This window comes from Bubalus bubalis, chromosome 13 (assembly GCF_019923935.1).
Source record: "Bubalus bubalis isolate 160015118507 breed Murrah chromosome 13, NDDB_SH_1, whole genome shotgun sequence".
NCBI lineage: Eukaryota > Metazoa > Chordata > Mammalia > Artiodactyla > Bovidae > Bubalus > Bubalus bubalis.
This window is the reverse complement of record NC_059169.1, coordinates 12,582,480-12,604,550: the sequence shown is the minus strand read 5'-3', so window position 1 is coordinate 12,604,550 and position 22,071 is coordinate 12,582,480. Positions and strand designations below refer to the sequence as shown.

Sequence of the window (22,071 nt, the reverse complement as noted above, 5' to 3'; positions counted from 1 at the left end):
CTGTGACTCACTCCTTTCTCACAGTTTGCTGGGTCCCAGGAACAGACGACAGAAAGCCCCTGGGCCCCGAGTATGTTGCGCCCCCAAAAGGCCTGTACAGCAACTGTCTAGATCCAGCCCTTGTGAAATAATGCTGGGGCCGCGACACCCGTCTCAGCATCACGGTGCCGCTAAAGGTGTGTGTTGCAGCTTCTCTAACTTTGTGCTGATGTTCTAACTATGGAGGAGGGCTCAGTTTCAGTAATGGATTGGGATGCCTCAAATGAAGGAGAATTGCCATATCAGATACTTTGCAGAGAGAGGGAGTGACTGTATGTGTGTGTATGTGTGCGCGCGTGTGTGTGTGTGTGTGTAGACAACAGGGTAGGGGGAGAGAGGAGGTGAGAGAGGGAGACTGATTGCTGTATATCTCTTAAAGAGCAAAACAATAAAAATGGCATTTTTGCATTCATTTAACACCACTAGTTAAAGCTGCTTGATAATTAGAGTCTGAATTCTATGCTGCAGTGTGGCTGGTGCACTGGAATCCAGACTTACTGTGTGGGCGTGCTAAGTCGCCCAGTTGTGACAGACTCATTGCCACCCCATGGACTGTAGCCCATCAGGCTCCTCTGTCCATGGGATTCTCCAGGCAAGAATTCTGGAGTAGGTTGCCATTCCCTTCTCCAGGGGGACTTTCCGACCCAGGGATCGAACCCACTTCTCCTGCATTGGCAGGCAGATTCTTTACACTAACACCACCTGGAAAGCCCTCCAAACTTGCTGCTGCTGCTGCTAAGTCACTTCAGTCGTGTCCGACTTTGTGCGACCCCAGAGATGGCAGCCAGTCTGGTCCAAAAAAAAAAAAAAAAAATGCTTGAGGTGCAGGGAAGGAGAGGTGGGAGGGCTGCTCCATATGTCTTAGGAGGAGCTGGGTCTATGAGAGCCATATAGAGGCAGATTCTGTTTAAGAAATCAGAAAATAAGAAGGAAAAAAGACCTTTTATTTTCCTGCCTCAGAAGCAGCCGATTTGCAGAACTACCATGAGATTTAATTAATATATGTATTTGCAGATTCTCCAAGGAAAGGCTAAGTTATATAAGTGTTGTGATCTAGTACATTTTCATTTTTCATGAATAATTTACACCTCATGGTGAGAAACTTGGGCAGGATTCTTTTGTATATAGCACCTAAAGACATCATATCAGTTCCAATTTCGTGCAGCTGAAGAGAAAAATGTCAAGGGTTCTTATGTGGAACTTGGCTGCATGGTGGATCGTCCTGCTTTTATTCTACCTCAAATCCCATTCTCTTTTGCATTTTGATGGAATTTGGGGGAAGGGGGAATCTTTTCAGATTGAAAAGTCATATTCCCCATAGTACTTTGGCTTTTGTTGACCGTCCTAAAAGTATGCTCATTTTTCTAACTGTAGGTTTTCTCTTTTGAGATAAAATATACAGTTCATCCTAGAGGTGTGTTTCCTTCCAGCTGTAGCTGTGTAAGGAAAGAGAGGCGAGGTGCAGTGCAGGAATTTGGATCCATTGCCAAGGTTGAAAGATGAATGGGGTCTCATCCGTAATACAAGTTGCTATGGACAGAGTCAATTTTTGATTTATAGGTATTTCTCTTCCCAAGTTCTGCCTCTGCTGCCTGCCTGCCCACACTTCTACCTGCATGTCTGGGGAGGTCGTCAGCCTTGCTGTGTGGGTGGATGGAGAGGAGAGATCCTTTCAGTCTCCTGATACAGAGCTAGCCTGAGTGTCACTACACTTCCTGGGCGTCTCGCCTCCACGAGTCAGGGAGAAACTGGCGTTAGGCGCGGCCTCTGAGACCCTCCTAGCGTCCCCTCTGGGCCACATCGCTGGAGGCAGTGGCTCCCAAAGCCAGACCTGGTTGAGTCTGCTGAATGCGCCGGGGACACAGTGTGGCAAAGTGCTAATGGCACCTAGGAGTTTACTGCCCAGTCGGATGCAAAGCAATCAGACAGTGTCATAAAGGGAGATCATCAAGTCCTCGGATTAAAAAAATAAGCTGCATGGCAGAACTTTACCTCTAAAGTGGGCAGGGGGCCTTGAAGGATGTGTCGGAATTAGATAAGGAGCAGGTGAGCTGTCCCTGCCAGAGTGAAACGTAAGGGGGCGAGCAGGGGGTGGGGGAAGGGGCAAGGAGGGCTAACCTTATAAACGCACCGGCATCATGCTTTGCATATGTCCTCATATTTAGCCCTATCAGATGGGTTTTGTTCTTCCTCTTTAGCATGGGAAGACATCAAGGCTCAGATTTTGCTGTGACTCTATAATCAGTAGAAGGGCCTCCCTTTGACCTCAAGACTCTAACCCCGAGGTCAGTGTTTCCCCTCATGCTGTTTTCTTCCCCAAGCCTGGAGTTTCAGAAGCAGTCTCAGTCTTTACCCCACGATAGACGCAGACAGAGCAGCTCTTACTGTGTCAGGTCTAAAGCGGGGGATGGGATGGCTCACGCACTGCATGCAGTGAGTGAGGGGGTGGAGCGGTAACACTCGGGCAGGACTGGAAAATCCCCTAGAGCGATGAGGAGGGGTTAGGGGACTGAGGGCCTTGAATGGCAGGCCAAGAGCAGGGCAGCAAGACGCTAAAGGGGGGCTTTGCAAACCCCCATCTACTGGACATGAGTGGGAAGGTGTGAGCTGGGGTAGACTGAGTGCAGGTTAACTGGTGAGAAAGCTACTTCATTGATAAAGTGATGAACTGGGATGGAGAGAAAGATCCTTTTCTCATGTGTGGGGGAGGATGAATACAGTCATCCCTCTGTATCTGCGGGGCATTGGTTCCAGGACCCCAAATGATACCAAAATCCACAGCTGCCCAAGTCTCATATAAAATGGTGCATTTGCACATAACCTATGCACATCCTCTCTTAGACGTTAAATCATCTCTGCGTTACCTAATGCATCATAAATGCTATGTAAGTAGATGCCAGTGCACAACAGATTCAAGTTTTGCCTTTTGGAACTTTCTGATTATTTTTTCAAATATTTTCTACTCATGGTTGGTTGAATCTGTGAGCGCAGAACCTGTGGATACAAAGGAGTACATGTGCCCAGTGCCCAGTCGTGTCCAGCTCTTTGCGGCCCTGCAGACTGGAGCCCACCAGGCTCCCCTGTCCATGGGATTCTCCAGGCAAGAAGACTGGAGTGGGTTGCCATGCCCTCCTCCTGGGGATCTTCCCGACCCAGGGATCGAGCCCAGGTCTCCTGCTCTCCTGCATTGCAGGTGGATTCTTTACCACTGCACCACCTGGGAAGCCCAGGGAGGGGGACAGGCTGTAACTAAGAAAGTCAGGAAAATCCAGGGAGGCATCTTGATCCTTTCTTCTCCCAGTGGCTCTTTCCAGCTTCTGAGTGTCTGTGGATTCACCAGCTTTCTGGTCCCTGCCACATCAGCCTTCTAAAAGGCATCTCTCCCCAAGGCTTACATAAAAAGAGTGGTTCCTGTTGACACTTGCTCACTTTTATTTGTGCTAGTGTAGAAGTGTTGGTTGCACAGTTGTGCCCAACTCTTTGCGACCCCAGGGACTGTAGCCCGCCAGGCTCCTCTGTCCGTGGGATTCTCCAGGCAAGAATACTGGAGTGGGTTGCCATGCCCTCCTCCAGGGTTGATTTGTACCATAAAGGACAAATGTGCTAACTGGTATTTTCTGACGTTGGTTTATGAGAAACTATAGCTCATCTAACATTTAGTCTCCATCATGCCTCGGCGTTGTGTATAACATGCTGGAACTTTTGGTCTGTTTTAACTCTAGGTGATGAAATTATATTATTATCATCACCCTCCCCTTGCTCAGAGTTTGTGTCGATGAGCTTCCTGTAATCAAGCACAGAGGCTCTTCACTATTTACTGCAATACATTTCTGGAAGCAGCATCATTAAGCTGAACATTGTAAAATGTCATCCATTTTCCCAAAGTCACTGTCACCTCAGGCATTGCACATCTGACCTAAGATCTGCATCAACTACATCAAAGCTATGAAAGGCTTTAAGTCCTGTGAGCAAACTGACCACAACCAGGCCATCCTTCTACAGTAACAGAAAAAGGGAGTGATGGTGCAAGTTACGTTGTAATTTGGAGCAAGTCCCCAGTTCAGCAAGGCGGCTTATCCAAGTCCCATAAATAATAAGAGAACCATGACTGGAACTCGATTGTCCCTGTCCTGCTTAGGGTAGTATTTTTTCCCATTCGCCACACTGTCTTCCTGAGAAAGTGCTTTAAATGATCATTAAAGGGCCCCCAGTGGGTTTCCCTGATGGCTCAGTGGGTAAGAAGAATCTGCCTGCAATGCAGTAGACACAGGAGACGAGGGTTCGATACCTGCATCAGGAATATCCCTGGAGAAGGAAATGGCAGCTCACTCCGGTATTCTTGCCTGAAAAATTCCGTGGACAGAGGGGCCTAGCAGGCTCCAGTCCATGGGGTCGCAAAGGATTGGACACAACTGAGGGACTAAGCACGCAGGGGGCACAAAGGGGCCCCCAAGTGCTATAGAGCATGCAGACAGGACAGAGATGACCCAGGCATCTCCATTAGTAAGTGCTTACCAAGTGCCAGACATTGTGCTAAACTTCTGTATGAATATTCTCATTAAAACCCCCAAATGGCCCTGGAAGGGAATATTCTTATTCCTAGTATATAGATAAAGAAACTGCAGTTTTGAGAAGCTGAAAAGCGTGTTCAAGATCATCTCTTAAGTGGCAAAACCAGATATACAACCTTCCATAAGCTCCTAAGCTTACATTTTAAAATGAGGAAAAGGACCTGGAATGGTGAAGTGACTCATTCAAGGTTACATAAGGGACTGGAAACTGAGAACCCCAGACTTAGTCCTCTCTCTGTCCCTCAAACCACAATCCAGCATGAATATGCTACCTGTACCTTTTTTTGAACAATCAATAGATTTGCTTCCTCCTTAAAATTTAGAAAGGTTTTGGAGGAATTAAAAAGATTAAAGTCGATTCCTTCTTTTTCTCCAAATATCATCTCCAGTAATACTTTCATAACTTTTCCATTAGTCGTTCTTTCAGTATTTGTCATTGTTATCCCAAAATATTTGAAAGGACCAGAGAACCACTTTAGTTATGAAGATTCAAGAGGAAAGGAATTGCTTGAGTCAGTTCCAATTGTTCATCTTCTTTTCTTTTCTTTGCTCTTCTCTGACCCCTGTAATATTAAGGTTGTTCTTGAACAAGGAAAGAAGTTAAAATAGGGTAATCTAAGTAGTTTGTGAAGAATGAGAAGAATACTCCATTGTACTCCTTTGCCTTGGAAAACTGTGTTTCAGAATTGCTTTCTTTTTTTATTTCACATAAGCTCATAATCTGAGTTCTCTTATTTTTACTACTATGTATGGGGACCTGTATCAGAACAGGTGAAGGTTTAAAAGTTGAAGAATGATGTTTATTAGACAAGACTGGGTGTGGAGAATTGTCCATAAAGAGTAGTCTGTTCTGAGCACAGTGATCTAAGAAATGTAAGTACATGCTCTACCTTGTCTAAAGGGTTATATTCAGGCTTTTTGGCTTAGCCTAAGAAACGACCTGATGGCTCAGAGGGTAAAGAGTCTGCCCGCAATGCAGGAGACCTGGGCTCAATCCCTGGGCTCAATCCCTGGGTCAGGAAGATCCCCTGGAGAAGAAAGTGGCAACCTACTCCAGTATTCTTGCCTGGAGAATCCCCATGGACAGAGGAGCCTGGCGGGCTCTGACAGTCCATGGGGTCACAAAGAGTCGGACACGACTGAGTGGCTGCATTATTTATTATAAAGAAACTAAAATAGGTGAAATATTACCAAATGATAACAGAGCATTATGTGCTTGCTACCACCAAGCACTTGTTAATTACATGAGGCTCACAGCGATTTCTGTTAGGGACAACGCTTGATTCCCATTACAGAGATGAGGCGTGCTGAGAATAAAAGATGTGGAAGCACTTACCCATGGTCATACACCTGTCAGGTCTAGAAACTGGGTTTGAACTGAATTTAAATTTAGAGAGTTTAAAGAGTGTCTGTCATGGGATGTAACTGTCTGTTGCAGTAGACACTGGTCATTGTATGCACTGGATATTGATGCTTTTATAATAAAATATTTTAGTTTGAAAAATGATTAATATGAATGACAGTCAAGACTTCCATGAACAACAAAGAAATTCAGCCTCTATTTAGTTGTCAGTGACAAGTCGAGATATACATACACAACAAGGGAAGTGTATTTGACATTTAGAAAACCCTAATCTCATCAAAATCAAGTTTATTATCAACACGTATGGAGTGTCATACAGACCATGTAATGTTTAAATGCACAAAATTATTATTTGAAGGCCTATTTAAATAGGAGCGGAAACCAAATTTTATTTAGGATTATGAATCTTAAATAGACCAACGGAAGAAAGCCAAGGTGTATCAACAACCACTGTTACGTATCAGACACTGTATATACATTATGTAATTTAATACTCAATAGAGCTCTGTGAAGTGTCTTATCCATTTCTCAGAGGGGAGAAAACTTGAAAGAATAATTTGCTTAACATTCAAGCAGGTTGGAAGTGGCTGAACAATTTGAGAACTCAGATTTGCCAACCTCCACATCCTGTTCTCTTGTGTCTGCATTTTATTTGCGTTAGATGAGAGCAGTCAATGTAGAATTGGGATGAAGTTCTTTACATGGTTCCCTTAAAAACTGCTAACTAAAGAATCCACCTGCCAGTGCAGGAGACGTGGGTTCAGTCCCTGAGTCAGGAAGATCCCCTGGAGGAGGAAATGGCAGCCCACTCCAGTATTCTTGCCTGGGAAATCCTGTGGACAGAGGAGCCTGGCGGGCTACAGTCCATAGTGTCGCAAACAGCCAGACACAACCGAGCATGCACTATGTATGCTTACTTTAATTATCGGTTTACAAAGCTTTAACCGTTTAAGAGGAAAGTTCCTGTAGAAGCAAGCCTTTTAAATCTCAGTTCAAGATATGGTTTGAAAATGTGAGTTGATGAGATCAACAAGGAAATTCAAATTTCAGTCCAGTAAACACAACTTAGCAAGCGGATGAATGAAGGCAACTCACTGTTCTCAATGTGGTGAACTGGCAAGACACTTCTGTAAAAACAGTCAACCAGGAGGAGTCCTTTCATCCAAGGCTTTCTCTCTCTTTTTTTTAACAGCAATAATTTTAAAAGAGAGATACTGCTTTTCTCCACTGTTTCCATGAAGCCTTACCTTCGCATAAATCTCAGATTAAACAAACATCACTACCTAAGAATGAATATTTTGGGCAGCCTGGAGGGGCAACTATTGAAGGAGTAACTCGAGGTTAATTTGTTGTTGTTTGTTGTTTAGTCACTAAGCCGTGTCCGACTCTTCCCAACCCCATGGACTGTAGCCCGCCAGGCCCCTCTGTCATGGGATTTCCCACGCAGGAATACTGGGGTGGGTTGTCGTTTCCTCCAGGGAGTGTTCCTGACTCAGGGGTCGAACCTGCATTGGCAGGCAGATGCTTTACCACTGAGCCACCAAGGAAGCCCAGAGGTTAATTTAGTTGTAGGTAAAAGTCATAGAGCTAAATTTCAAAGTGAGCCAAGGAATTTATGATGATTCAAATTCCATTTTTGAAACCCCAAATGGGGAAGATAAAAAGAAAGGTGGGAGGGAAGGAAGGAAGAAGGGGTTAAGTATTGGCAAGAAAGGGGAACGGGGAGTTAGTGTTTGATGGGTACCGAGTTTCAGTTTGGAGTGATGGGAAGTTCTGGAGATAGATGGTGGTGAGATGCTCAATAGTGTGAGTGTACTTAATGCCACTGAACTATATACTTTAAAATGGTTAAAACGGCACATTTTACACTCTGCCTGTTTTACCATAGTATTTTTAATTGGACAAAGGATCTGAATAGACATTTCTCCAAAGAAGAAAGAATTAGGATTGGAAAGAGAGATACCTAATTATACTTAGGTTTTTGTTTTATTAAATCCTTACTCTTTGCATATGAAAACTTCCTTCTCGTTGCTGAGTTTTCCTGTAAGAGTTCTGTTTCCATGAAACAGGGAACTGAGTGCAAATGCGCTCGGCTCTTCCTCAGTGAAGCACGCGTGTTAGAAGCTGGGTCTGCTCTGAGGCTGTAACAGAGCCCACTGTTAACTCAGTGCCATGCATCTTCATGTTTTCCTCAACAGATGTTTATAAAGAGCCCACTATGTGGCGTGTGAAATTCAGAACTCTGGGAACAAAGCAATAAACAAGTCTCTGTTCTCATGGCTTTTAGCACTGTTAAGTATGCAGTGACAATCAAAGTAATTATCATATCATAAGAATCATCCCCAAAAGTAGAGATGCTGGAAGGATGGGCCTAACCACTGAGCTTTGAGGGAAGATGGTTAGTAGTAAAGAAATGAGAGTGAATGTAACTTGCTGGCTTTCTACCTTTTCTTTCTTTGGCTTCCATTTTGCCATCATTTATACGAGGATATTTGGGACACTATCTGAGGAGTTATTAGAGAGGACAGATGGCCACCTGGTTAAGCTCACACCATGCTGCAGAGGTGCCAGTGTGGTACAAGCAGAGTGTGAAACAGGCCCAGAAGGGTCACAGAGCTGGTTGATGGCACAAACAAGCCTCCTCAGTTTCCACTCGTGGACCCTCTTTGACTTTTCCTTTGCATCATTGTTTTACACCCATTGGGTGGTTTTGTTCATCTCTCTCTCTCTCTCTCTCTCTCTCTCTCTCTCTCTGTCTCTGACACACATACTCAAACACACGGGCCAAGAACTAAAAAGGAAGAAAGCAAAACGAGGCTAATTTTTCTGGAAATTTTGTTGGATGGTGGTGTCATCCTACCAGTTCAAGAAATGTGTAAGATGATTACAGTAGACAAAGACAGACTTTGTGTCCTGGACCTAACATTCATCTTAGCCTTCTTTTTTACTGAATCCCAGCATTTGGTTTCTTTTTCTGCCTTTCATGTCTTAAAAGCCAGTTCTTAGCAGGCTGAATTATACATTCTGCTACACTCTTAAGATGAATACTTCGGGCAAAATGTGCCCAGGATTCTAAGTCCAACATAATGTAGTGGATACAAAAGCAGGGCATTGAGCAGGACTGGGGATTCGATGTTGAATCCAATGGGATCTTGTTTCTGTGATTTTTCTTGGCCTGATTCTTTGGTGTATTACTGGGAGCAAAACCCCATATTGAAAAGAACAGGTTTAAATGAATGCTTTTGAAATTTCTTTTCAGTTGCTGCATAAACTGGTTTTTAAAGATATAAAAAAAGTTTTCTTGGATTCTACCTTCATGTCCAGAGGTCACCTTCACTGAAATAGCCTCAGATGTGGGCAGCCTGACGAATCTCAGATAGCCTTGTTTCCTCCACATCTCAAAGCACATATTCTAAATATAATATTCTTAGAAAAATATTTTATATCATAAATATTTTATAGTAAATATCTCATAATATTTTTCTAGAATATTTTAGAATATTTTTACATAGTGCAACATAACTACTATATATTATTTCTTGATATATAGAGGAATTTAGCCTTCCTTAATATGCAGACAGCCCTTAATTTTTAAAATGTTTGTTCAGAATTTCTTTTGCCACCTGGTTTGGAACTCAAGTAATTTTCCTGTAGAGACAGGGAAGGACTTGATGGTTAAGTCTCCAGGCTGGCTGACACTAGTTTATTTCACTCATGACATTTCTCAAGGATAATACTGTGCTAACAGTATGGAAGAGGCCAAATACCATGTTATGGATGTTTCCACGTCTTTAGGATTCAGGAAAGATGCCAAAAGCATACGCTTAGCCAAAACTTCCAGACAGTGTGTGATAGTAAAACCCTTCACCTTCTCCACCAGCTGAGGATAGGAGAACCATAATCCATGGTTCAACCGTTGGGTGATTGGAATGTTCACTGGGGAAGGCGTCTGGAGTAGGAATGGGATATACCACAGGGAGCCAAGATTTCCAGGAGACCGATAGGAAGATGAAAGCTGGAACCTGGTCCTGGGAGGCCCCAGAAGCACTCAGAGCACCCTCTTTATTTGACCTGGGTGCTATATTTGGTTTGATGACTACTTTTTTCCTGGCTTTCGTGTGGCCCTTCCAGTCTAGCATTTTGTTTTATTTTGACCTTCTCTGGCAGACACGGTCTTACAGCCCCTCTCTTCCTGAACGAGCACAGAACACTCTTGGATGTGATCTTTTCAGCACTTCTGTAGCATCAGGGGAAGCGCATGGAGTAAAAAGCCTCCTCTCAGGCGCTTTCCCCTTCTTCCTCCTTTATATCACTCTGGAGAAAAAAGTCACCTTTTCGTGACATATGGATTTCCAGATGATCTGAGGTGTAAATTCCCATCCCCCCATGAAAGCGACAGAAGTGGTCCTTAGAATTCCCTCAGCTGGGTCTGGGGTGGAGGAGGGGATCCTGTATTTCATTCATCACTGAAATACAAGAGCCTGGGTTTTTCCAGGCAACATGGACTCATGCAAGGAGTAGAATCTTACTCAAGTCAAGAATTTCCATATATGTACTGTATCCAGATAATACCAATTGTCAATGTGGACCCTGGTCAGTCGTATTCATAAGGCCAGTGTTACTGCCTTTTATGGAGAAACTCAAATAGTAATATTTTAAATGATTTTTAGAAAGTATAGCTGAAAAATCTTTTTGTTCAAATATCATAGAGTAGAAAATACCAGACAGTCGTGAGTCATCAACAAAATGATACGTCGTTGAAAAGAGAGGAATTAGAGTTTGCGATGTAAACTTTATATTAATGACAGAGGACAAAGCAAGAATCCTGACTAAACTGTTCTTTAAGTTCTGCTAAATATTGTGGGGCTTTCAACCAACCTCAGGTTGCTCGTCTCAAGAGTGAAACTGGTTGTCATGTTTGAGAGTTTTCTCCCACAAGCCCACTCTATGCCTTTTCTGTATAAATAAAAATCTATTTGGAAGACAGTATCACAGGAAACACTGTCCCCCACCAACCCAGGACAACATTCCCCTCAAATAATGAACTTGACAGGTTTTCAAAGTGTCTTTTCATATACCACTCACTCTCTTTGAACATTGTATACACTTAAAGTTTACAAATAGTCATGAACTAGGTCAGCACTCTTGAAAGTGTTCATTCATGAACATGTATCATGAGAATTACTCTGATGACATAGGCCCATCAAGAGACCAAAGGCATTTGCTTTTGGCTTCAGTAATTCATAGTTCGGTCATCCATTGTAACCCACTCTACGATTAGATACAGAGTTCTTTGGCCGCCAAAAATGTACAGATGTCTGTCTGCTTTTGTACAATTTGCTTCAACCAAAACACAAAAGTTTCACCTCTCAGATAAAACCAGGGAAATTTGAGGCAGTAGAGGATGCCGTGGAGAAGACGTGTGGAGGGCTAGGGAGAAGCTGGAGAGCATATTAGACAGTGCAGGGCCTGGAGGAGGGGGGAGGCCCGTGCAGAGCAGCGAGGAGGCGCGTGAGTGACCGAACAGCAAAACCATGAATAAAGACGAAGATACTGGATGGTGAACAACAGGCAGGCCTCCTTAGCTTGGCAAGATTTTTAGGAAATTCCATTCAGTTTTCTGTCCTTAGCTTAATAATAAGTTTTGTTTAAGGAGACAGTGAAACATCCCTTTCTTTAATTACTTTCTGAGTAAACAGGGCCTTGTAACCATGGGAAAGGGCTTCCCTGGTGGCTCAATGGTAAAGAATCTGGCTGCCAAGGCCAGAGACGCGGGTTCAGTCCTGGGGTCAGGAAGACCGCCTGGAGAAGGACATGGCAGCCCACTCCAGTATTCTTGCCAGGAAATTCGATAGACAGAGGAGGCTGGTGGGCTACCATCCATGGGGTCACTAAAGAGTCAGACACAACTTAGCCACTAAACAATGCCATGCCTGGAAAAGACTTCTAAGAACTCTCCCAGGTCTAGAATTTTGTCCTCAGGAGGCATTTTTGTTTACCTGCTGTATTTCCATCCTCTGAGTGATTCTGCCCCAGCCTGGAATATCTGTCCTTTTATCTAGAGAGAACACAGGTTGGGTAGATGGGGATGGATGTTTCCTTTTCTTGGACATTCTTAAATTCTTAGCTTCTCTGAAAGAGTAAGACGTATAGATTGTCCAAGGGGTTCTTTTCCTACATCCATTGTTACCTCTCACTAGTGAGGGGTCTGTTGGTCTTCTGTCAATGCCAACATTGTGGCATTATGTCCTCGGTAAATTCTTATTTCAGCCATCCATGCAACCGAGAGTTAAGAAGTACATGCTCTGCGGCCAGCCTCACTAGGAATCTGGAGAGGAATGAGACACTGACCCTGACCTTATGAAACCTGATTGTGGACCTAGTTTATGCCACACCCCTGGTTAGGAGTGTCCACTTGAGCTCTTATGCTAGTGGTATCCAGATCCATTGGGATCCCTTTAGATTTCAGCAAGGCCACACAAATATTTGATAAGGTATATGTTATCTGCCTCTCCAGACTCAACATTACAAAGACCGTATTGAATGTTTAATTAAAACATTCATTAGTCCTCTTTTCTAATTGTTTCTCATGGTTTGGGTCCCTTGAAACAGTTGGTCTTTTCACTGAAATGTTTATTCCCATCATTTAAGCCAAGCAGTAAGAGTTCTTACTGAACTTAATATTGAGCTAACATTTTAAAGGATAACTCATCTGACATCTCTGAATGTCTGCCATGAACTCATTTACATAAGAAGTGTGAACACATCTAGAAGTCTTCTGGAAGCCTACAATTTCCAAATTTATTTATATGTACATTTCCAAAATTATTTATGTGTACATTTCCTGGAGATCAACCACAAGGTAGAAAACTCAGAATGTATCAACACTGGACGCCTCGGAAGCACTGAGGAGAGTATATGTTGAACCCTCTTGCGTAAGTGTTCGTTGGTTCAGCTGCTGCGATCGTGCTGGCCCTGCATTCAGGGTCAGTGTTTCAGCCTCTGCACAGACTGTTTTGCTTTCCACTGAGTGCATTTCCCACTCTGGTCAGCTCTTTTTCAAGCGCACACCAAAGGTAGGGGCCCAAGAGGGACTCAGTCTGAATCCAGCATCATCTTGGGAAAGACGAGGCAACGTGTATACTTCATGTCTGGTGAATCAGTCAAGGGAGAGGCAGTCATTTCTTCTTAGGTAGAGGGTGCCAGTTGGTCAATTACCCAGCTCCTTTGGGTGAAAGAAAACTGTCTGAAAGTTGCAAGATTAACTCCCTGTCAGACCTGCCGTCTCGATCCCGCCCACCATCACCACTGCCGCCTCCCTGCATGATGCCTGCAGCCTTGGCTGCTGTCCAGCTCAGGAAGCTAGCAATCCAGGATTAGCAGATATCTCCTGCGAAAAAGGAAGGCTCAGGCTTTCCTCGTGGTCCAGTGGTTAGGAATCCGCCTGCTGATGCAGGGGACACAGGTTTGATCCCTAGTCCGGCAGGATCCCACATGCCTCGGGGCAACTAAGCCCTCCTGCCCTAGAGGCTGTGCTCCTCAACAAGAGAAGCCGCTGCGATAAGAAGCCCAAGCACCGCAACCAGAAAGTAGCCCCCACTCACCCAAGCTAGAGAAAGCCCACATGCAGCAACGAAGACCCCATCGGGCCAAAAATTATTAAAAGAAAGTAGGAAGGCTCAAGGAAAACACAGACTGGCAGCTCATAGCTGAATTCAGCCCAAAGATACAGCTAACCCACACAGAGTTGTTTTCCAGTGTGGACCAGTGGCTGAATTTCTAGCTGCTTCTGGCAAATGGAAAGGTCAGGCCATCTAGAGGTCAGGTTTCTGCAGGTGACAGTTGGCTGGAGCTGAGTAGCTGCCGCTCCATTCCTTCTAGGCAGGCGCCCTTCCATCTGCTACACTTCCCACCTGACCTACCCACTTCTGCACACTTCCTGCCTGGCCCCCGTAGGCTGAGTCTTCAGGCAGTGCCCAACGCAGTCCTCTTTGCAATGAGCTTGATTGCCATTACACTGGGGCTTCCCAGATGGCTCAGATGGTAAAGAATCCGCCTGCAGTGCAGGAGACCTGGGTTCAATCCCTGGGTTGGGAGAATCTCCTGGAGAAGGGAATGGCAACCCACTCCAGTACTCTTGCTTGGAGAATCCAATGGACAGAGGAGCCATTACACTACAAGTCAATGGTAGGCACTTCACTGGGGATACAGAGTTATTAAATGGCTCCTCATAAACACATTTGGTGGGAAAACAACCCATCTGATGTTCTTTGGGTCCATTCATATTTTGTCTTCAATAAATAAAAATGAGACTAATTGTGTACTGGGCTCATATAGGAATAATTTAAGGATGTGGATTAAGCCAAATCATTATGTTCTTCAATCTGACCAGCCAGAGGAGATGCTCATTGCTGCAGCCAACTGATAGCTTTGCCTTGCAGACAGTCTTGTTACAACTAGGGATTCCACTGAAGATTTATGAATGCAGTCATGATTTGAGATCATGTGTCTTTGTATTAAAAAATAGAATCACTGATTTTGTGGACATCAGCTATTCTCATTTTTGTGTGTCCTCCTTTTAGTGGAAAAAAGAAATTGAAAATAATGCTTTCAGTTCAAGACTTTGACCATGAAAGATTAGCTAAAATCTTATTTTAATAATTTAATCCTCTTCTTCATCATGATTCTGTTATAGAAAATAATACTTATTTGAGGGTCTAGTCTATCAGAGAGATGAAGAGATTTGTTCAATATGAAGTGAAGTGAAGTCGCTCAGTCATGTCTGACTCTTTGCGACCCCATGGACTGTAGCCTATCAGGCTCCTCTGTCCATGGGATTCTCCAGGCAAGAGTACTTGCCTGGAAAGGCAAGTACCAAGAAGGTTGCTATTTATTTCTCCAGGGATCTTCCTGACCCAGGGATTGAACCCATGTCTCCCGCATTGTAGGCAGACGCTTTTACCGTCTGATTCGATTCCTTTTTCCTATCATGTAGCTTGCCAGGGTTCCTTGGAAGCTGGAGCAGTGGAACTCTGATTGGGTAGGGGCTCCAATTACATAAGCAGACATGTTTGCAGCATCTGTCCAGAGGAGGCCTAGGGTAGGATGTGGTTGACCACCCAGGCGAGGAAGACCTGGTGGGGTTGGGGGCGTCCAGCAGCTCACAAGTCCATCAGCAACTTCTGCCCATCTGGTTCCTGCCAACTAGTCACTGGTGCCTCCCATCCAGCATTCCAGGCTTTGTCCACTCCAGACCCCACCCCTTAGTCTCACCTCTCCCTCGTTCCCAAACTCCCAGGGGGTTCTGAGCATCTCCTTTGGCACCATCAGGGATAAGACCTGCTCCTTGAAATCACAGCTTCTCCTGTTCTCACTGCAGACGGTCACTATACCCTGGAGGGGACTCCCATGCCAGGGAGCAGGGTGAGCTAACATCTCTAAGCTTATGCTGGTTTGCACAAGAACTTGGTGCATCACCAAGCCAGCTAACACCGCTCATGCTGCCTCCCCTGTGTCTGCCAAACAGTGACCTAACTCTTCAGACTCGGATAGGAATTTCTCAGGGCCTCCTGGAAAATCAGGGAGTATCTGTTAAAATGAAAACCAAGACAGTAAGGATGCTTCAGGAAGGGGACGTTTAGGAGACCCAGCATGGTAGCTGTTTCTCTGACTTACGCAAATGGTGGCAGACCCCAGGGGAGTTTGCGACTGCCTTTTCCAAAAATAGTCTGAGCCTTGGTGCCTAGAGGTTGAGGAAGGAACTTTGGGTATCAGCCTCGGGTTTGACAAGTGCAGGGCAGGAAAGACGCCACTGACAGCCAGTCTGGGCAGGTCACTTTCGAGAACTGTGGTTTAATTAACCTTTTTTTTTTTTTTTTTAATGGACCAGCTCAGGATTAGGGCTTGTCAATATCGTATTCAGAACCAGTATTCCCAGGACCACATATAAGCCTGCTCTTTTAGGAATATATGCTTTGTACCTAGAAATATTGAAATATTCAGGCACCTCCAGAAGCTTTCGGTCTTCTTGGCTATTGAAATGACAATGGAGGCTGAAGTCTTCATGTATAGAACATAGTTTATATGTTCGTATAGAATTGGTGTGAAGACTCTCCAAGGAGAGATAGCAGAAAACACACAAAATTCCCTATTCATCCTATTTTTAAATTAAGTTTTTTTGGTGTGAATTTAAAATACAATCTAAGGAAAAGCCATATGAAAAACGAGACAGAAGAGCCCTCTTGCCCTCAAAACAGCTCCTCCACACCCTTCCTATTTGACACATGCCCACTTGGCCCTCCCCTTCCTGCCAGAGGTCTCTTCCTGGTGCAGACTGTCCTCCCATCCCTGTGGGTCCTGAGACCTGTAATGTCATGCGCCTTCTAATATCAGAAGCAGTGATCAGACGTTCAGGAGTTCATAAGAGGCTCTCAGCTGGTAACTGCCCCTCATCTGGATTCCTGAATGTATTTCACCCCAGAGTACACTTCACTCAGACTGTACCAAGCTATATTTCTCAGAAAAGAAATTTAATAATCCAATGGTATTTTTTTAGAAAAAGACTACCACCAAAACAATGAAGCACCTAAAGCTTTCCTTCCTTCTAAGATCAAATCTCTTAAGCTTCTTGAAACTCACAGCTGCTAGGGGCATAATTCATTTTTAATACCACACATACGGTCCTCAAACTAGCCCAAGACTTAGACCAGGCTATGGTCAGAGTTTTCTGGAAAAGATGCCAGGAAGCACAGCTTAGAGGTCAGTAGTGCCTGATAAAGACACTTAATTTATGTGTCTTTATCCACATAATGGATCGTGTGTAGGCTGGGGCAGAGGGGAAAAGCAGTCTGGGTGAGCCCAGTTTCAAGGCTGACTTCTGGTTCAGTTAGACCTGGGTGGTTTGACACATCCGTCAAGTTCAAGTCCAAAGCATTGTTGTAACTACCTTCTATAATTATAGATTTGCCCATTCCTGGGCTCTCTGTTAAATACTTTTTCTTTCCAAGTGGTTAGGAATTTTCATTCTATATGGCATTTTCATTTCAGTTAATAAGCAAGAATGTGAATACATTCTAAAACATATATTACTCTATTTTAATGTAAGAAACTGAACATTTGTTTTCCATAAATATTTTAGAGAGACTTTGCTAAAGTAAAATGAAAGAGAAAAAAACAGGACATGATCTCATGTCCTGGGGCACATTCTTATTTGGAAACCTTACAGACAGGATGGAAGCTAAGGGATAAAATAGACTAATTCCTATTTAATACTCAAATATCTAAATCTAAAAATGAAGTTATAACCATCTGAAGAATTTGAATATTGGCTATAGGCAATGACTATTCAAAGATATTATGATAATATTTACATATAAATCATATTTTTATTCACATATGAGTACATGAGATATTTTTTCTCAATTTTAAATTCCTAGAACTTTTTGAAAAACAAAAAAAATGGTCTTATCCAAAGTTTTAAGTTTTCATTTAGTATAAGTATTTAACATACACAAATTCTTCCTCTATTTTTATCAGTTCTATACATATCTTATAGTCTCATAAAATAAATCTGATACTTATTTCATGGGAGAAATTATTTAAATGTATGTACTAAAACTGTTTTATATTAACTGTAGAAATACCCACTTAAAGTGAAAAAATCCATGTTATAAATTCTAACATAATGGGGTAAGAAATTATAGAAATAAGGCTTTTATTGGGAATTGGATCCCAGTGTGTAGGAACAGTGACTGACCTTGACCATGAAGAATTTTTACTGGTTAGTTCATAAACAGAGACTCTTGGCTTTTTAATAAATAAACATTTTGTTTATTAATTGCACAAAGTTTGGTCAAAGCATTGTACAAACATAAATATTTTTGTTAAAATGTGTCAAAAGCCTGGCTTTTAAGCCTGACACTTAGTTGAGTGGGTCACACAGGACAAGCTCCCTGTCCTTTACAAAGTTATAGAGTTAGAAATGAACTTAGATCAAACTCCAAGAACCATGGTTTGCATTTGATGGTTTAGTTTTATCTGTGCTTTAGGAATTATTGACTGCTGTAATTGCTTTATTAGAATGTTATCTCTTGTTTCTCTAATATGGGGCATTTAAACAGCTCCTGAACTTGAAACGTGTTGTGATTGTATCTTGGGAACAAAATTACTTTTAATGGGAATATATGTTTGAGTGATAAATGCAAGTTAATAGATATTAATTTATTACACATTTTTAAATATTTATACTTAATCTTTACAGATAACATTTTGTGTACAAACTAATTCATTGATTAGACTTCCTGATCACATTAACGAATATTAATTGAATGATAGTTGAATATATAATTAGGAGATACAAAGGCAAAACTAAAAAAGGAAATTAAGATCTAAACACACTGCATGCCAACATGTATGCAGTCAGTTTTACAGAAAATGCTGTGCATTTGAATCACCTTTCTTGACAGTAGCTGCACAGTATCAGTGCTTATAAGTCTAAATATTTTCAGCATGAAGGGTGGGGATTATGCAAAATTATAATTGCATCAGAATTATGAGAAATGGCAGAAAATTCCTATTTTTAAATGTCTGTTTTCAATGAGTAAGACTTAAACTAGCTCTCTTCTCTCAAGAAGGAGGTCTAAATCACATTTGTCTTTTTCTTTAACAGATAATTCTGAAATAATCAGCAGAAATGGAATGGAATGCCAAGAATCTGCATTGAGAATAACTAAACATTGTTACTGTACATACTATCCTGTTCCCTCCTCAATAGAATTGCCACAAACTGCATGCTAAGTAAAGATTTAGTTCTTCTGGACAGACCACAACTCTAAGAAGCTAGTGCTGCTATATCATATATGAGTATTAAATATGGTATGCTTAGTATATTCCAACCTAAGATAGTTAACTACCTGAGACCAGCTGTGATGTTAAAGGACATAAAGGATAAAGTTTACTTTTAAAGGGTTTCTAAACATAGTTTCTGTCCTAGGAATATTGTCTTCTCTCCATAACTATAGCTGATGCAGAAAGTCCAACCAATTTATTCATTTCGACTCAGAATATTTCAAAGTTAGCAATAAGCAATTAGCATTAGTTAAAAAAAAAAAAATGAAAGAAAGAAAAAAAACCTATTCCAGGGGCAGGTTCAATTCTAACTTCAATTACTGTCATTTCATTTTACCCACTGGATCAGAGCTGTGTTTCACTTCTTGACAACACGAATGCTGCAGCAGAGATGAGAAGTGAAGTAAAACCGTGACCTGTCCTGCAGGTCTAAAATTTGAATGGAAATTCAAGCACAAGTTCTGGGGACACATCGAAGCGTGGTATTTGGTTTGCCTGGAGACGCCGCATTGAATCATGTGATTCTAGAATAACATTAATAGATTGAAAAAGAAACTTTGTACGGTGTGAGTTTCATACCTAACCAAACAAAGTCTTGAAGGTATTATTTTACAAGTATATTTTTAAAGTTGTTTTATAAGAGAGACTTTGTAGAAGTGCCTAGATTTTGCCAGACTTCATCCAGCTTGACAAGCATGAGAGGCCCATGCCAACAGTCTAACCGAAGGGATCAGTCTTTCCAACTCACCATCCGGTTGCCTGTTACCGAATAACTCTTCTAAACTAAAAACCTAGACAAACAAGGAAGCTGTAGGTGGGGAGATCTGTATAATATTCTAATTTAAGTAAGTTTGAGTTTAGTCACTGAAAATTTGACTGTGACTTTAATCTAAATTACTACGTAAACAGCAAGTAGATAGTTTCACTTTTTAAAAAATCCATTACTGTTTTGCATTTCAAAAGTTGGATTAAAGGGTTGTAACTGACTACAGCATGGAAAAAAAAATAAGTTCTTTTAATTCTTTCACCTTAAAGCATATTTTATGTCTCAAAAGTATAAAAAACTTTAATACAAGTACATACATATTATATATACACATACATATATATACTATATATGGATGAAACATATTTTAATGTTGTTTACTTTTTTAAATACTTGGTTGATCTTCAAGGTAATAGCGATACAATTAAATTTTGTTCAGAAAGTTTGTTTTAAAGTTTATTTTAAGCACTATCGTACCAAATATTTCATATTTCACATTTTATATGTTGCACATAGCCTATACAGTACCTACATAGTTTTTAAATTATTGTTTAAAAAACAAAACAGCTGTTATAAATGACTATTATGTGTAACTGTTTAAAACATCCATTTTCTTTGTGAACATATTAGTGATTGAAGTATTTTGACTTTTGAGATTGAATGTAAAATATTTTAAATTTTGGCATCACCGCCTGTTCTGAAAACTAGATGCACCAACCATATCATTTTTGTTTGAGAAAAAAAGAAATCTGCCATTTTAATTAATATTGATCAGAGTCTAATGACTATTTATCTTATATCATAGATTTGATAACCCTATCAAAAAAAAATTACATTCTAAGTGTAATCTTACATAGTGCTTGTATTGTTGCATTTGTTTTAACTTGTGGAAAAGTATTGTATCTAACTTGTATTTCTTTGGTAGTTTCATCTTTATGTATTAGTGATATTTGTAATTTTCTCAACTATAACAATGTAGTTATGCTACAACTTGCCTAAAACATTCAAACTTATTTTCTTTTTTCTTTTTTTCTTTGTTAATTCACTTAAACTCATTGAAAACGTAGTATACATTACTAAAACATAAATTATGGGAATCACCGAAATATTTTTGTAGTAGACTAATTGTTGTTACATTGTCTTTCTTTTTTTTCTTTTGTTTCATGGTTTTGATTTTCAAAATTATTAGCACACAACTATTTCCAGCCCTTTAACAATGGAACATCAAAAATATCACCTATATCCCTAAGCAAATATAGTAGACTGTATTTTTACTATGATATCCACTTTTCCAGAATTGTGATTATAATATGCAAAGAGTCATAAATATGCCATTTACAATAAGGAGGAGGCGAGGCAAATGCATAGATGTACAAATATATGTACAACAGATTTTGCTTTTTATTTATTTATAATGTAATTTTATAGAATAATTCTGGGATTTGAGAGGATCTAAAACTATTTTTCTGTATAAATATTATTTGCCAAAAGTTTGTTTATATTCAGAAGTCTGACTATGATGAATAAATCTTAAATGCTTTGTTTAATTACAAAAACAAAATCACCAATACCAAGACATGAAGATAGCAACTCAACAAATACTGTAGTTAAGAGATGAACTCGTCACTTGTATGGGAACCACATTTCACTCTTTGTTTTCAGGATGTAACAGCACTTCACCTAAATATTCTTTGAGCCATATCACTGGTAACATTTCTACTAAACCTCTCCGTAACACTTAAAGAATTCCCTCATTCATTACCTTACAGTGTAAACAGGAGTCTAATTTGTATCAATTCTATGTTTTGGTTGTAATATTCAGTTCACTCACCCAATATACAACCAATGAAATAAAAGAAGCATTTAAAAGGATTTCTGGTCTTCCTCCATTTTTTTGTTGTTGAGACAGATTGATAATTAGCCAAACAAAATGGTTTTCACATTCGCACAGATAATGTTTGGTAACTTCAAAGAAGAGCAGGCTTTTGATTTGGGTTTTGGGTTTTTTTTTTTTTTTTTTCTGGCTTTTTAGTAGTAGGAAACACAATTTACAAGGATCATTTGGGAAGTAGTTCTAGTAGCCTTTGAAATTAGAAATAAAAATAAATCCCACCACTCTGCCCCCTACTTTAGAATTCTGCCTGAATATGAAGAGATGTGAACATCAGTAACCAAATGGGGAACAAAACATCAGTTAATTAACAGACAAGAAAGTGCCCGTTAATCCATGAGACAGGCTTCAGGTGAGAGCCCAGGTGAGCAGCGTGTCTTAGACCTTAGGCTGCAGAGAGGGGCAGAATGATGAGTCCTGGTCTACGGGGCTGTCCTGGCCCCAGGTGGGCCAAGGAGAGCACTAGAGCTGAGCAGCGCACCTGTGGACAGGTGTTCAGCAAAGCCACGCCTCCCCAGAGGTGCTGGGCACCTTCTCAGTCTCCTCCTTTCTCTGTCCTTTGAGGCCCATGATACTTCTTAAGGAAGGTGGGAAG

The 22,071-nt window shown here is 41.4% G+C and overlaps 1 protein-coding gene across 11 annotated transcripts in view; it reads left to right on the top strand.

Moving 5' to 3' along the window:
- The window catches only part of MBNL2 (muscleblind like splicing regulator 2), a 165,830-nt gene extending 144,373 nt beyond the window's left edge, over positions 1-21,457 (top strand). For all 11 annotated transcript variants that reach the window (XM_025262657.3, XM_044927138.2, XM_025262659.3 and 8 more), the window contains one exon: positions 18,641-21,457. In XM_025262657.3, coding sequence (XP_025118442.1) covers positions 18,641-18,655 — 15 coding nt within the window. In that variant the 3' untranslated portion in view covers positions 18,656-21,457. The remainder of the gene's footprint in view (positions 1-18,640) is intronic.
- Positions 21,458-22,071: the final 614 nt, after the last annotated feature.